The sequence below is a fragment of the Pristiophorus japonicus genome, chromosome 2, assembly GCF_044704955.1.
Source record: "Pristiophorus japonicus isolate sPriJap1 chromosome 2, sPriJap1.hap1, whole genome shotgun sequence".
Taxonomy (NCBI): Eukaryota; Metazoa; Chordata; class Chondrichthyes; family Pristiophoridae; genus Pristiophorus; species Pristiophorus japonicus.
Genome location: NC_091978.1, coordinates 197996153 through 198010638, shown reverse-complemented (window position 1 = coordinate 198010638; position 14486 = coordinate 197996153). Strand labels below are relative to the sequence as shown.

General features: G+C 44.9%; 1 protein-coding gene across 2 annotated transcripts in view; it reads left to right on the top strand.

The window, feature by feature from the left end:
- zcchc4 (zinc finger, CCHC domain containing 4) overlaps window positions 1-14486 on the top strand; it is a 131513-nt gene that overhangs the window by 25115 nt on the left and 91912 nt on the right. For both annotated transcript variants that reach the window (XM_070870721.1, XM_070870722.1), the window contains exon 3: window positions 9050-9132. In XM_070870721.1, coding sequence (XP_070726822.1) covers window positions 9050-9132 — 83 coding nt within the window. The remainder of the gene's footprint in view (window positions 1-9049; window positions 9133-14486) is intronic.

The following is a 14486-nucleotide window of genomic DNA, read 5'->3' as shown; positions in this document are numbered from 1 at the left end:
GCCCTCAAATCTGGCATCAAGCTTATGGTCAACAGGACTATAGTGATACCCACCTGTACGGCTCAGAGACGTGGACCATGTACAGTAGACACCTCCAATCGCTTGAAAAATATCACCAACAACGTCTCCGCAAGATCCTGCAAATCCCCTGGGAGGACAGACACATCAATATTAGTGTTCTCGATCAGGCCAGCATCGAAGCATTGACCACACTCAACCAGCTCCGTTGGGTGGGCCACATTGTTCGCATGCCCGATATGAGACTCCCAAAACTAGCGCTCTACTCAGAACACCTACACGGCAAGCGAGCCCCAGGTGGGCAGAGGAAACGTTTCAACGACACCCTTAAAGCCTCATTGATTAAATGCTACATCCCCACTGACACCTGGGAGTCCCTGGCCCAAGACTGCCCTAAGTGGAGGAAGAGCATCCAGGAGGGCGCTGAGCACCTCGAGTCTCGTCGCCGAGAGCATGCAGAAAACAAGCGCAGGCAGCGGAAGGAGCGTGCGGCAAACCAGACTCCCCACCACCCTTTCATCCAACGACTGTCTGTCCCACCTGTGACAAAGACTGTAACTCCCATATTGGACTGTTCAGTCACCTGAGAACTCACTTTTGAAGTGGAAGCAAGTCTTTCTTGATTTTGAGGGACTGCCTATGATAAATTCCCCCCATCTGGTTTGCACAGCTGCTATGAGGGCCTCATTTGCTTCATAGCAAAACTTTTGAGCTCTCTGTCTGCTGGAGTCCCCTTCTATCGTGGCTGCTTGGTCTGTCAAAAGTATCTGCTTTAGCCCTGGCTGTACTGCCCATGCACGGGCACACCCTGACAGCTGACCAGAATCGCGGGAAGAAGTAAAAGATCGAAGAAAAAAAAATTCACGCATGCGCAGAAGGACTTTTTTTTCATCGAATTTCTGCTCCGGCGCACAAATTCCATCATGCAAGGCTGGATTTAGCGCTATCGCCAGTCACCGTTTGCCAAATTCTGCGACTTCCAGCCATAATGCTAACACAGCACTAAAAAAAATAACTCCACGATTATCGCCCAAAAGAGGGCAAAATTGCTAATACCCGAATTTCTAGCCCAAAGGAGCTTAGCTCGGAAAATCAAGAAATAGAAGTAGTTTGGGTGGAGCTAAGAAACATCAAGGCGCAGAAAACATTGGTGGGAGTTGTTTATAGGCCCTCAAACAGTTGTGATGATGTAGGGCACAGTATAAATCAGGAAATTAGAGGTGCATGTAACAAAGGTAATACAATAATTATGGGGACATTAATCTACATAGAGACTGGGCAAACCAAATTTGCAGTAATAGTGTGGAGGACGAATTCATGGATTGTATACAAAATGGTTTTCCAGATCAGTATATTGAGGAAATAACTGGAGAACAAGGTATTTTAGATCTAGTATTGTGCAATGAGAAAAGGTTAATAATCTTGTAGTAAAGGGGTCCTTAGAGAAGAGTGACCATAATATGATAGAATTTTATATTAAGTTTGAACGGGATTTAGTTAAATCCAAAACTCGAGTCTTAAATCTAAACAGAGGATACTACGTAGGTATGAGGGGAAAGTTGGCTAAAGTAGATTGGGAAACTACATTAAAAGATATGACGGTAGACAAGCAATGGCTAGCATTTAAAGAATTCATGCATAATTTACAACAAATACACATTCCTTCAAGACACACAAACCCCACAGGAAACATGGTCCAACCTTGGCTAACGAGAAGTTAAAAATAGTATTTGATCAAAGGAAGAGGCTTATAATGTTGCCAAAAAGAGCAGTAAGCCAGAGGATTGGGAAGATTTTAGAATTCAGCAAAGGAGGACCAAGAAATTGATAAAGAAGTGTAAAATAGAATATGAGAGTAAACTAGAGAGAGGCATAAAAGCAGACTGTAAAAGTTTCTATAGGTATGTAAAAAGGAAGATAGCACAAGTAAATGTGAGTCCCCGACAGATTGAGACAGGAGAAATTATAATGGGGACTAAGAAAATGGCAGAGAAATTAAACAAATACTCTGGGGCCGATTTTCATCAAGGCCTTCGCCCGTCGAAAGTGCCACCGATGGCCGCCGACGTACCGGACGGCACTTTGGGTGGGATGTTCATGGCCGAGGTCCCTCGAAGGTCAGCTGGTGGAAAATGGACAAAGTACGCCACCAATCTGGGTGGCAGCGGGCGGGAGGTCTCATTCTCGGTGGCAGAGGCGCTTGCCGCCGAGGATGGAGTGGGGCCACGGAGGGTCGAAGACCTGTTTTTAAAAAAAAAAGTAAAAAATAAACTATCCGAAGACCTTCAGGGGACTCCATCCAGGTAATTCGCTGTTGAAAAAAAAGTTAAAATGTTCACTTACCTTTTTTTCAGGTTCTTCATCTCACCGTCGGGGACAGACCAGCCTTCTCACAGCTGTCCACCCCCGTTCTGCTGCCGACTCCCGCCCGCAGGAATCTGGGAGTTCGGTGGACGGGAGCTCACTTGCACCACTTGGCCCTCCGCTGACATCAGCGGGCGGTTCCCGGCGGCTCTCCCCTCTCGCCCACTCCAGGCCACCCCGAAAGTGGCACTGGGCGGACCTTCCAGAGGAATGTCATAACAACATAAGAATTAGGAACAGGAGTAGGCCATCTAGCCCCTCGAGCCTGCTTCGCCATTCAAAAAGATCATAGCTGATCTGGCCGTGGACTCAGCTCCACTTACCCGCCCGCTCCCCATAACCCTTAATTCCCTTATTGGTTAAAAATCTATCTATCTGTGATTTGAATACATTCAATGAGCTAGCCTCAACTGCTTCCCTTGGCAGAGAATTCCACATTCACAACCCTCTGGGAGAAGAAATTCCTTCTCAACTTGGTTTTAAATTGGCTCCCCCGTATTTTGAGGCTGTGCCCCCTAGTTCTAGTCTCCCCGACCAGTGGAAACAACCTCTCTGCCTCTATCTTGTCTATCCCTTTCATTATTTTAAATGTTTCTATAAGATCACCCCTCATCCTTCCAACGAGTAAAGACCCGGTCTACTCAATCTATCATCATAAGGTAACCCACTCATCTCCGGAATCAGCCTAGTGAATCGTCTCTGTACCCCCTCCAAAGCTAGTATATCCTTCCTTAAGTAAGGTGACCAAAACTGCATGCAGTACTCCAGGTGCGGCCTCACCAATACCCTATACAGTTGCAGCAGGACCTCCCTGCTTTTGTACTCCATCCCTCTCGCAATGAAGGCCAACATTCCATTCGCCTTCCTGATTACCTGCTGCACCTGCAAACTAACTTTTTGGGATTCATGCACAAGGACCCCCAGGTCCCTCTGCACCGCAGCATGTTGTAATTTCTCCCCATTCAAATAATATTCCCTTTTACTGTTTTTTTTTTTCCAAGGTGGATGACCTCACATTTTCCGACATTGTACTCCATCTGCCAAATTTTTGCACTTAGCCTGTCTATATCCCTTTGCAGATTTTTTGTGTCCTCACAATTTGCTTTCCCACCCATTTTAGTATCATCGGCAAACTTGGCTACATTATACTCGGTCCCTTCATCCAAATCATTAATACAGATTGTAAATAGTCGAGGCCCCAACACTGATCCCTGCGGCACACCACTAGTTACTGTTTGCCCCGTTTAAACCGAGACTGTTTTCTGTTAGTTAGCCAATCCTTTATCAATGCTAATATATTACCCCTAACCCCATGAACTTTTATCTTGTGCTGTAACCTTTTATGTGGCACCTGATCGAATGCACTCTTTTCCTTTTTATGTAACTGTAGAAACTCTTACTATTTGTTTTTATATTTTGTGCTTGTTTACTTTCATAATCTATCTTCCCTCTCTATTATTTTTTTAGTCATTCTTTGCTGGCTTTTAAAAGTTTCCCAATCCTCTGGCCTCCCACTAGTCTTGGCCACATTGTATGCCATTGTTTTCAATTTGATACCATCCCTTATTTCCTTAGTTAGCCATGGATGGTTATCTTTTCTCTTAGTCTTATATTTATATAGGGCCCTGGTGAGACTGCACCTGGAGTATTGTGTACAGTTTTGGTCTCCTTACCTAAGGAAGGATATACTTGCTACTGAGGGCGTGCAACAAAGGTTCACCAGACTGATTCCTGGGATGGGAGGATTGTCTTATGAGGGGAGATTGAGTAGACTAGGCTTATATTCTCGAGTTTATATGAATGAGAGGTGATCTAATTGAAACATACAAAATCATTACAGGGCTTGACAAAGTAGATGCAGGGAGGATGTTTCCTCTGGCTGGGGAGTCTAGAACCAGGGCTCACAGTCTCCGAATAAGGCATCGGCCATTTAGGACTGAGATGAGGAAAAACTTCTCTCTAAGAGGATGATGATTCCTTGGATTTCTCTACCCCAGAGAGTTGTGGAGGCTCAGTCTTTGAGTATATTCAAGGCAGAGATCGCTAGATTTTTTGGATATTAAGTGAATCAAGGGATATGGGGATATTGCAGGAAAGTGGAGTTGAGTTAGAAGATCAGCCATGATTTCACTGAATGGCGGAGCAGGCTCAAGGGGCCGAATGGCCTACTCCTACTCCTAATTTTCCTAATTTTTGAAGTACTTAATTGGCTGTAAAACGCTTTGGGATGTCCCGTGGTTGTGAAAAACAAATTGTATAAATGCAAGTCTTTCTTTCTTTCTATAAACCCTCTTCATTTCTATCTCCACCTTAAAAACCTTCTCAAAACTCACCTTTTCAACCAGAGCTTTAGTTACCACTCCTAACCCTTCTGCCATAGCTTGGTGACTGCTCCTTCATTTCTTTTATCTTTTCTTCCTCCATCCCCTATCCTTGTCAAGCCTCCTAACTTATTTCCTATGATAAAGGCATTATATAAATGCAAGTTATTGTTACCCTGGTACCAGATTGCTCACCTTCAGTAAGAGTAGTATGTACTGCTGAGAAATGAGAAAGTGTAGGGGAGAAAATACAAATATGTTAACAATTTGCATGAACGCTTTGGTTGCTGTTCTGGACCAAAGCCCACAACTTCTATCACTTATTCCTCTCTTGCCTCTCCCGGGCTCTCCTCCCCTTTCTGTTGCCCAGTCATGCCACCTTTTGTTTCTCCCCTCTTGGATAGTTGAACTGGTCTTTACTCCTCTGCCTTCCTATCTCCTGCTTGTGTATATGGTCTTTTGAAAAGTGTTTGATAAAGTCCCATATATTAGACTTCTTATGGCTGTGCACACATAGCTGGGACAATCTGCTAAACAGAGTGCCAATAGGAATTTGGTGCGAGTGGGAATTTGGTGCAGAGGTGGAAGGAGGTGCTAAGTACTGTGGCCCCAAGTTTCCACATGATTTGCTCCTGATTTTTAGGAACAACTGGTGTAGAACGGAGTATCTAAGAAATCGGAATTCTCCACATTTAGTTTTCTGCAGTTCTCGTCAGGTAGAACAGTTTCACTTTGGAACAGAATTTTTTTTTCAAAAGGGGGCGTGTCCGGCCACTGACGCCTGATTTCAAAGTTTCCACAGTGAAAACGTACTCCAAACTAACTTAGAATGGAGTAAGTGAAGATTTTTGTACGCTTGAAAAAACCTTGTCTACACTTTAAAAAATCAGGCGCAGGTTACAAATCAGGCGTAGGGAATGGTTGGGGGCGGGGGTGTTTAAAGGGAAGTTTACAAACATTAAACACTTCAGTTTTACAAATAAAGAGCCATCATCAATAATAAATGATAAATACATCAATAAATCAACCAATAAATCAATCAAAAAAAATTAATAAGAAATAATTTATTTTTAAATCAATAAATAAAACATTTTCTACTTACCGACTGCAGCACCGGGAGCTTGGGGAGGTGGGGGGGGGAAGGAGAAGGGGGAGGGAGGCTGAACGGGCCGGGCCCGAGACTTCGGGCAGGGCCCGTCCCCAGCACCAGATTTGCAGGTAGGTGGCGTTGAGTCGGGTCCGGGGTGGGAGGGAGGTCGGTTCGGTTCGGGTCGGGGAGAGGGCGGTCAGGTCGGATCCAGTCCGGAGGCGGGGAAGGGGGGGGGAAACGGGTGTCGGGTCCGGGGGTGGGAGCGGGGAGCGGGTGTCGGGTCCGGGGGGGGGAAGCGGGTGTCGGGTCCAGTCCGGGGGCGGGGGGGGGAAGCGGGTGTCGGGTCCAGGGTGGGGTGGGGAGGGAGCGGGTGTCGGGTCCGGTCCGAGGGGGGGAGGGAGCGGGTGTCAGGTCCGGTCTGGAGGGGGGGAAGGAGCGGGTGTCGGGTCCGGGGAGGGGGTGGGGGGGAGCGGGTGTCGGGTCTGGTCCGGGGGCGGTGGGGGAAGCGGGTGTCGGGTCCGGGGGAGGGGGAGGGGAGCGGGTGGCGGGTCCGGTCCGGTCCGGGGGGGGAGGAGTGGGTGTCGGGTCCGGGGGCGGGGGGTGGGGAGCGGGAAGCGGGAGTCGAGTCGGGTCGGGAGGAAGCAGGAGCTGGCCGTGGGAGGAGCCTTATTCACGCAGCCCCAGTGAGGCCATTCGGCCAGGGCTAGGGACTGCGTGCTTCAGGCCCCTCCCACACAGTTTCGGGCGCCTGGAGCTACTGCACTTGCGTGCCCACTGTAGCGTGCATGTGCAGAGGTCCTGGCACTGTTTTCAGCGCAGGGACCTGGCTCCGTCCCCCCACAGCTCGTGCTGCGCTGCGCCGAGGGCCAGAGGACCTGCAGGGAGGTGGAGAATACCGAGGGTTTTTTTAGGCGCCGTTTTCGGCGCGAAAAACAGGTGCCTAGCTCTGAGGGAACTTGGGGCCTTTAAAACCAAAAAGTAAATAAGTAAATTTATAAATCAGAGCAATTAATTAGATCTAAGGAGATAAAATTAAAATTAACCAACTGGAGGATACCAACATTAAAGAATTGCATTAAATAAAAATCTGGTATACATAAATAATTGAATAATAAATAGGATTAAGGGGATATTAAACTAAAAACATATCTAATGCTTCATGTAGAGGAGGATATTAACAGACTTCAGGAGAACATAGACAGACTGGTGAAATAGGCAGACACGTGGCAGATGAAATTTATCGTAGAGAAGTATGAAGTGATGCATTTTGATAGGAAGAATGAGGACAGACAATATAAACTAAATGATACAATTTTAAAGGTGATGCAGAGCAACCTGGGGTTGTCCATACATTGAGATTTAATGCAGGTGTTCAAAATCATGAACAGTTTTGATAGAGTAAGTAAGGAGAAACTCTTTCCAGTGCCAGAAGGGTTGGTAACCAGAGGACATATATTTAATGTAATTTGCAAAAGAACCAGAGACAACATGAGGAAAAACTTTTACGCAGCGAGTTGTTGTGATCTGGAATGCACCACCTGATAGGCTGGTGGAAGCAGATTCAATAGTAACTTTCAAAAGATAATTGAATAGATACTTGAAGGTATAAAATTTGCAGGGCTATGGGGCAAGAGCAGATGAGTGGGACTAATTGGATAGCTCTTTCAAAGAGCTGGCCCAGGCATGATGGGCCGAATGGTCTCCTGTACTGTATGATTCTATGCTGCCGCCGTTCCAAGCTTTGGATAAGTCCATAGACCTTTCATCAGAACTTTTTAATATAAATTATAACTAATTCTGATGAAAGGTCATCAACCTGAACAGTTGACTTTGTTTTTCTTTCCACAGATGCTGCCTAACCAGCTGACCTCTGTTCTTATTGCTGGCTTGTACAAACTTCATTATTTAATGAAAAAATGCTACCATGAGATTTTGTGTCTTATTGTTTCAATGCATTTTAAAACCAGCGATTTAATGAGGATGGTGTTCTCCATCTAACAGTCGACCCTAATAACATCAAAGGGTTATGGCTGGGCTGTCAATCCTAAGATTGTGATTAGAGCAGCAGCACAACAGTTGTTCGCACATGTGCCAGAGTTGGAACATGCTTCAGTCTCAACGTTTTGTGTCAATCGCAAAGAAAGCAGCACAGAATACCAGAACTCTGTCCCTTGTACAGAGACATTTATTTACAGTTAACCATTAGTTACTGAACTGGGGTTGCCAGGTATTACAGGAGAATTTCTCTTGAAACTTTTTGCTGCTATTGTTTACCACGATCAATTTGGTGAGACATCTGTCCTTATTCCAATTGTCTCTGACTGCGCCATATATTTATACGGAATGACTCCTGCCAACGAACCGGAAGCTACGGAACTGTCAGATCACAAATTTTAAAAATAATGTTCACAACAGATGGAGGTCTGCATAAAAGACAACTCTGGTGTTTTTTTCCTTTGTTGACAATAATGTTATTATAAAGAAATGCAAATAAAATTCAAAACGCTCATCATTTTCCCATAGCAATTTGATTTATAAACATGCAATTAAAAAAATAAACACTAAGTAATCGGGCCATTGTTTTTTTTCTCCGACTCGCCAAGTTTTCCGAGTTCCTAAAGGAGCTCCTTGAAATTGTTTCACTTCCGTTGAGTGTTCAGCCCAGGTCAAATGTTGACAGCGGCTTCAGACTCAGTTGAGTTACGAATGAGCTGCTGGTTAATTTCAGGTTGACAGTGAACGCTGTGTGACGGCTCCTAGCATCCAGGAACGCACATTATCAGGGCGCATAATGGCAATCAGGTAATTTATAAAACAAGTGGAAAAATATGTCACTCGTTCTTCTAGAAGATAGACATTTTTCATGAATCCGCTTCTTTAATCCTCATTTTGGAAAGTCCGGCAGCAACAAACAAAAAAATAACACTGGAACTGCACATGCGTTGGAACTGCACGGTTCGTTGGTAGCAGTCGCGTCCATATTTATAGCCTATATATAGGTAGAAAAATAAAGTACTTTCCTTCCTCTCTTTTGGTCTGCGTGGCTACCCACTATTCTTTGAACAGACAATTGACAAGCTGGGTGTATGTGTGAGTACCTGCATTGACTTTGAACTTTCTCCTCAGTATTTTCTACTGCTGATGATGATGATCTATTGACTTGTTTATCTTTGCCATTTAGCTTGGCTAAGAACGGTTCATATCTTGTTTTAAGTGTGACATTAACCAGTGCTTATAATCTCTCTGTCATTTTCAGGTGTCAGTGGCCCGACAATTAGCAAGAGAAGAATTTAATCGAAGCCGACAACCACCGTTTACTCACAAGCGATATGTGGAGAGGTAATGAACTAGTGCCTCTTGCTAGATAGCTACACGGTAGGGAAGCTTTGAGATTACTGTATCTAATAGAAATTCTCAAAAGAGCAGGAATTTAAGGATCAAATGTCTGCCTTTATTGGCCCCAAAATTGCCATAGCCAGCCAACGACCAGCACCCGCCATCGGTTTGTTGGATGTGTGAGATGGAAACAGTGGAGCGCCCTCTACAGGACATCTAGGATCTGAGCGAACAGGGCAAGCAACTTCGGACGCCTTGATGTCGTGAAAGGCTCTATATAAATGAGTTTTTTTTTCTTTAATCCTGATTCAATCCTGATCTTGCTCAAATTGTGGGTATAGGAGGAAATCAGGAAGGAGGGCAAAAGTGACCAATTGAGGTAGAGTAATAGTTATAGACGTGGAAAGAAAAACAAAAGGGAAATTTTTTAAAAAGTCAAAGTAACAAAACATTTATGCATCCTCAGCCTAGATGGTCATGCACCCCTTCATGCTATTTTTGAGTCAGTTACATTGACACAAGCGGCTGTAAGCCTGACCTGTCTGTCCCTGTACAGTAAACGTGCTGCTGGTGTCCTTTCACCCAGTGCTCATCACAAATGTTGATCTTTGTGAAGAAATGAGCAATGATCCATCTTTTAATAAAGTTCTTAAAGTAAAAAGCAGAATTTTTTTTTAAAGTAAATACTTTTAATATTTTGCAACTAATCCCATCTGCAGTGATGTTACACATGGGAGTCGAGATCAAGCAGGTTAGAGAGTGGGGAGATAACTGAACTGGGGAAGGAGGAGAGAGAAAATGGAAAAGGGAGGGGGAAGCAAGAAGAAGAAGAAGTGGAAGTGGAGGAGGAGGAGGAGGAAGATGGTGGTGGAAGGATGAGGAGAGAGGGAGTGAAAGGAGGGGAGAGGAAGAAAACATGCAAAAGAGGACTAGGGAGAGGAGGAGGTCGGGAAGAGGAGGAGATCGGTGTGGGGGGGTGGGGGGGGCAGGTCCTGAAAAGTCCTGGGAGGGGAGGGGAGAAGGTAGCCCAGAAAACTCATGAGTGGGTGGGGGGGGAATGGTGGTGGCGGACTGCTCTAAAAGTGCATTTGATAGGGGGTGGCTGTGTTCCTGTTCCAGGGTGTGTTTCTGCAGGAGGTAGACATTACATCCTGAGATTAAGTGTGTCAGAGAGTGAAAGAAAGTGAGCGGAAAGCACCAGGTCTGTTGTGTGGAAATGTGCCATCTAAACTGGACCATTGTGCATTTGGAGTTGGTGGCCGCTCTGAGCAGGGGAGAGGAGTGAGGAAATGAATAGCAAAGGCTGTACATGTAACCAGTGAAGATCCAAAACATAAGTTTTGTCCAATGAACAATCTTTAATAGTAAATTGGGGGGAGAGGTCTGCAATTTCATTGGGGAGATGGAGAATCTGACTTGGAGTGAGCGTGGAATGGCATTGGGAGTCTAAGCAATGGTTTACCATCTGGCAGCTGACTCCTTTCTCCATTTTGGCATGGTTATAGGTTTAGAGAAGCAGCATTCCTGACTACATTTAGAGAGCCTTTTCTATATCCACATTTATTCTTTACTGTCACCCAGTGGATTTGTCATGGAGAATTCAGTACCTTTTACAATCCCTTTTTAAAAAAAGCAGCCCATTGTCTCGACAGGTCTGTGTACCAGAGAAATAGGGGGGAACATTGGAACGAGCAGGGTCATTCAGCCCATCAAGGCTGTTCTGCCATTCAAGCAGATCATGGCTGATCTGTATCTTAACTCAATCTATCTGCCTTGGTTCCTTAACCCTTAATACATAACCTTGCCTAGCAAAAATCTTTCAACCTCCGTTTTGATATTTTCAATTGGCATAGAATAATAGCTGTTTGGGGGAAGAGAGTTCCCGATTTCCACCACCCTTTAAGAAGTGCTTTCTGACATCATCCCTGAATGGCTTAGCTCTAATGTTAAGGTCATGCACCCTTGTCTTGGACTCTCTGCCAGAGGAAATAGTTTATATCTACCCTAAACATCTTAAACATCTCAATTAGATCACTCCTTAATCTTCTTTAATCAAGGGAATACAAACCTAGTCTCCTTATAATTTAACTTTTTTAGCCTCAGTATCGTTCTGGTGAATCTCGCTGCTGCTAGTTCAAGGTCAGTAGTTCCATCCTGAGGTCGCTGCCCAGAACTAAATGTAGTACTCCAGATGCGGTCCAATTTCTCCTTCATCTTCGCTAACTGGACCAGCCACATAAATACTGTGGCAACAAGAGCAGGCCAGAGGCTGGGTATTCTGCAACGAGCGTCTCACTCCTGACTCCCCAAAGCCTTTCCACCATCTATAAAGCACAAGTCAGGAGTGTGGTGGAATACTCTGCACTTGCCTGAATCAGTGCAGCTGCAACAACAATCAAGATGCTCGACACCATTCAGGACAAAACAAGCAGCTTGATTGGCACCCCATCCACCACTTTAAACATTCACTCCCTCCGCTGCTGGCAGTGTGGCTGCAGTGTATACCATCGACAAGATGCACTGCAGCAACTCGCCAAGGCTTCTTTGACCACACCTCCCAAACCCATGACCTCTACCACCTAGAAGGACAAGGGCTGCAGGCGCATGGGAACACCATCACCTCCAAGTTCTCCTCTAAGCCACACTCCATCCTGACTTGGAAATATATCGCCATTCCTTCATCGTCGCTGGGTCAAAATCTTGGAACTCCCTCCCGAACAGCACTGGGAGTACCTTTGCCATACGGACGGAACGTAAGAAGGCCATCTAGCCCCTCGAGCCTGCTCTGCCATTCAACAAGATCATGGCTGATCTGGCCGTGGATACAGCTCCACTTACCCGCCCGCTCCCCGTAACCCTTAATTCCCTTATTGGTTAAAAATCTAGCTATCTGTGATTTGAATACATTCAATGACTAGCCTCAGCTGCTTCCTCGGGCAGAGAATTCCACAGATTCACAACCCTCTGGGAGAAGAAATTCCTTCTCAACTCGGTTTTAAATTGGCTCCCCGTATTTTGAGGCTGTGCCCCCTAGTTCTAGTCTCCCCTACCAGTGGAAAAAACCTCTCTGCCTCTATCTTGTCTATCCCTTTCATTATTTTAAATGTTTCGATTAGATCACCCCTCATCCTTCTGAACTCCAACGAGTAAAAACCCAGTCTACTCAATCTATCATCATAAGGTAACCCTCTCATCTCTGGAATCAACCTAGTGAATCGTCTCTCTACCCCCTCCAAAGCTAGTATATCCTTCCTTAAGTAAGGTGACCAAAACTGCACGCAGTACTCCAGGTGTGGCCTCACCAATACCCTATACAGTTGCAGCAGGACCTCCCTGCTTTTGTACTCCATCCCTCGCAATGAAGGCCAACATTCCATTCGCCTTCCTGATTACCTGCTGCACCTGCAAACTAACTTTTTGGGATTCATGCACAAGGAGTCACCCAGGTCGGGTGGCACCGTTTAATGTTTTATGTTTTCGCAGGTAAACTCAAAAGAGTTTCATGCACAAGGACCCCCAGGTCCCTCTGCACCGCAGCATGTTGTAATTTCTTCCCATTTGCTGTTTTTTTTTCTCAAGGTGGATGACCTCACATTTTCCAACATTGTATTCCATCTGCCAAACCTTAGCCCATTCGCTTAACCTATCTAAATCTCTTTGCAGCCTCTCTGTGTCCTCTACACAACCCACTTTCCCACTAATCTTTGTGTCATCTGCAAATTTTGTTACACTACACTCTCTCCCCTCTTCCAGGTCATCTATGTACATTGTAAACAGTTGTGGTCCCAGCACCGATCCCTGTGGCGCACCACTAACCACCGATTTCCAACCCGAAAAGGACCCATTTATCCCGACTCTCTGCTTTCTGTTAGCCAGCCAATTCTCGATCCATGCTAATACATTTCCTCCGATTCCGCGTACCTTTATCTTCTGCAGTAACCTTTTGCATGGCACCTTATCGAATGCCTTTTGGAAATCTAAATGCACCACATCCATTGGTACACCTCTATCCACCATGCTCGTTATATCGTCAAAGAATTCCAGTAAATTAGTTAAACATGATTTCCCCTTCATGAATCCATGTTGCGTCTGCTTGATTGCACTATTCCTATCTAAATGTCCCGCTATTTATTCCTAAATGATAGCTTCAAGCATTTTCCCCACTACAGATGTTAAACTAACCGGCCTATAGTTACTGCCTTTTGTCTGCCCCCTTTTTTAAACAGAGACGTTACATTAGCTGCTTTCCAATCCGCTGGTACCGCCCCAGAGTCCAGAGAATTTTGGTAGATTATAACAAATGCATCTGCTATAACATCCGCCATCTCTTTTAATACCCTGGGATGCATTTCATCAGGACCAGGGGACTTGTCTACCTTGAGTCCCATTAGCCTGTCCAGCACTACCCCCCTAGTGATAGTGATTGTCTCAAGGTCCTCCCTTCCCACATTCCTGTGACCAGCAGTTTTTGGCATGGTTTTTGTGTCTTCCACTGTGAAGACCGAAGCAAAATAATTGTTTAAGGTCTCAGCCATTTCCACATTTCCCATTATTAAATCCCCCTTCTCATCTTCTAAGGGACCAACATTTACTTTAGTCACTCTTTTCCATTTTATATATCTGTAAAAACTTTTACTATCTGTTTTTATGTTTTGTGCAAGTTTACTTTCGTAATCTATCTTTCCTTTCTTTATTGCTTTCTTAGTCATTCTTTGCTGTCGTTTAAAATTTTCCCAATCTTCTAGTTTCCCACTAACCTTGGCCACCTTATATGCATTGGTTTTTAATTTGATGCTCTCCTTTATTTCCTTGGTTATCCACGGCTGGTTATCCCTTCTCTTACCGCCCTTCTTTTTCACTGGAATATATTTTTGTGAGCACTATGAAAGAGCTCCTTAAAAGTCCTCCACTGTACCTCAATTGTGCCACCGTTTAGTCTGTGTTTCCAGTCTACTTTAGCCAACTCTGCCCTCATCCCACTGTAGTCCCCTTTATTTAAGCATAGTATGCTCGTTTGAGACACTACTTCCTCGCCCTCAATCTGTATTACAAATTCAACCATACTGTGATCACTCATTCCGAAAGGATCTTTTACTAGGAGATCGTTTATTATTCCTGTCTCATTAGATCTAAGATCGCTTGCTCCCTTGTAGGTTCTGTAACATACTGTTCTAAGAAACAATCCCACATGCATTCTATGAATTCCTCCTCCAGGCTACCCCGTGCGATTTGATTTGACCAATCGATATGTAAGTTAAAATCCCCCATGATTACTGCCGTTCCTTTTTCACATGCCTCCATTATTCCCTTGATTATTGCCTGCAGCGGTTCAAGAAGACAGCTCACCACCCCCTTTT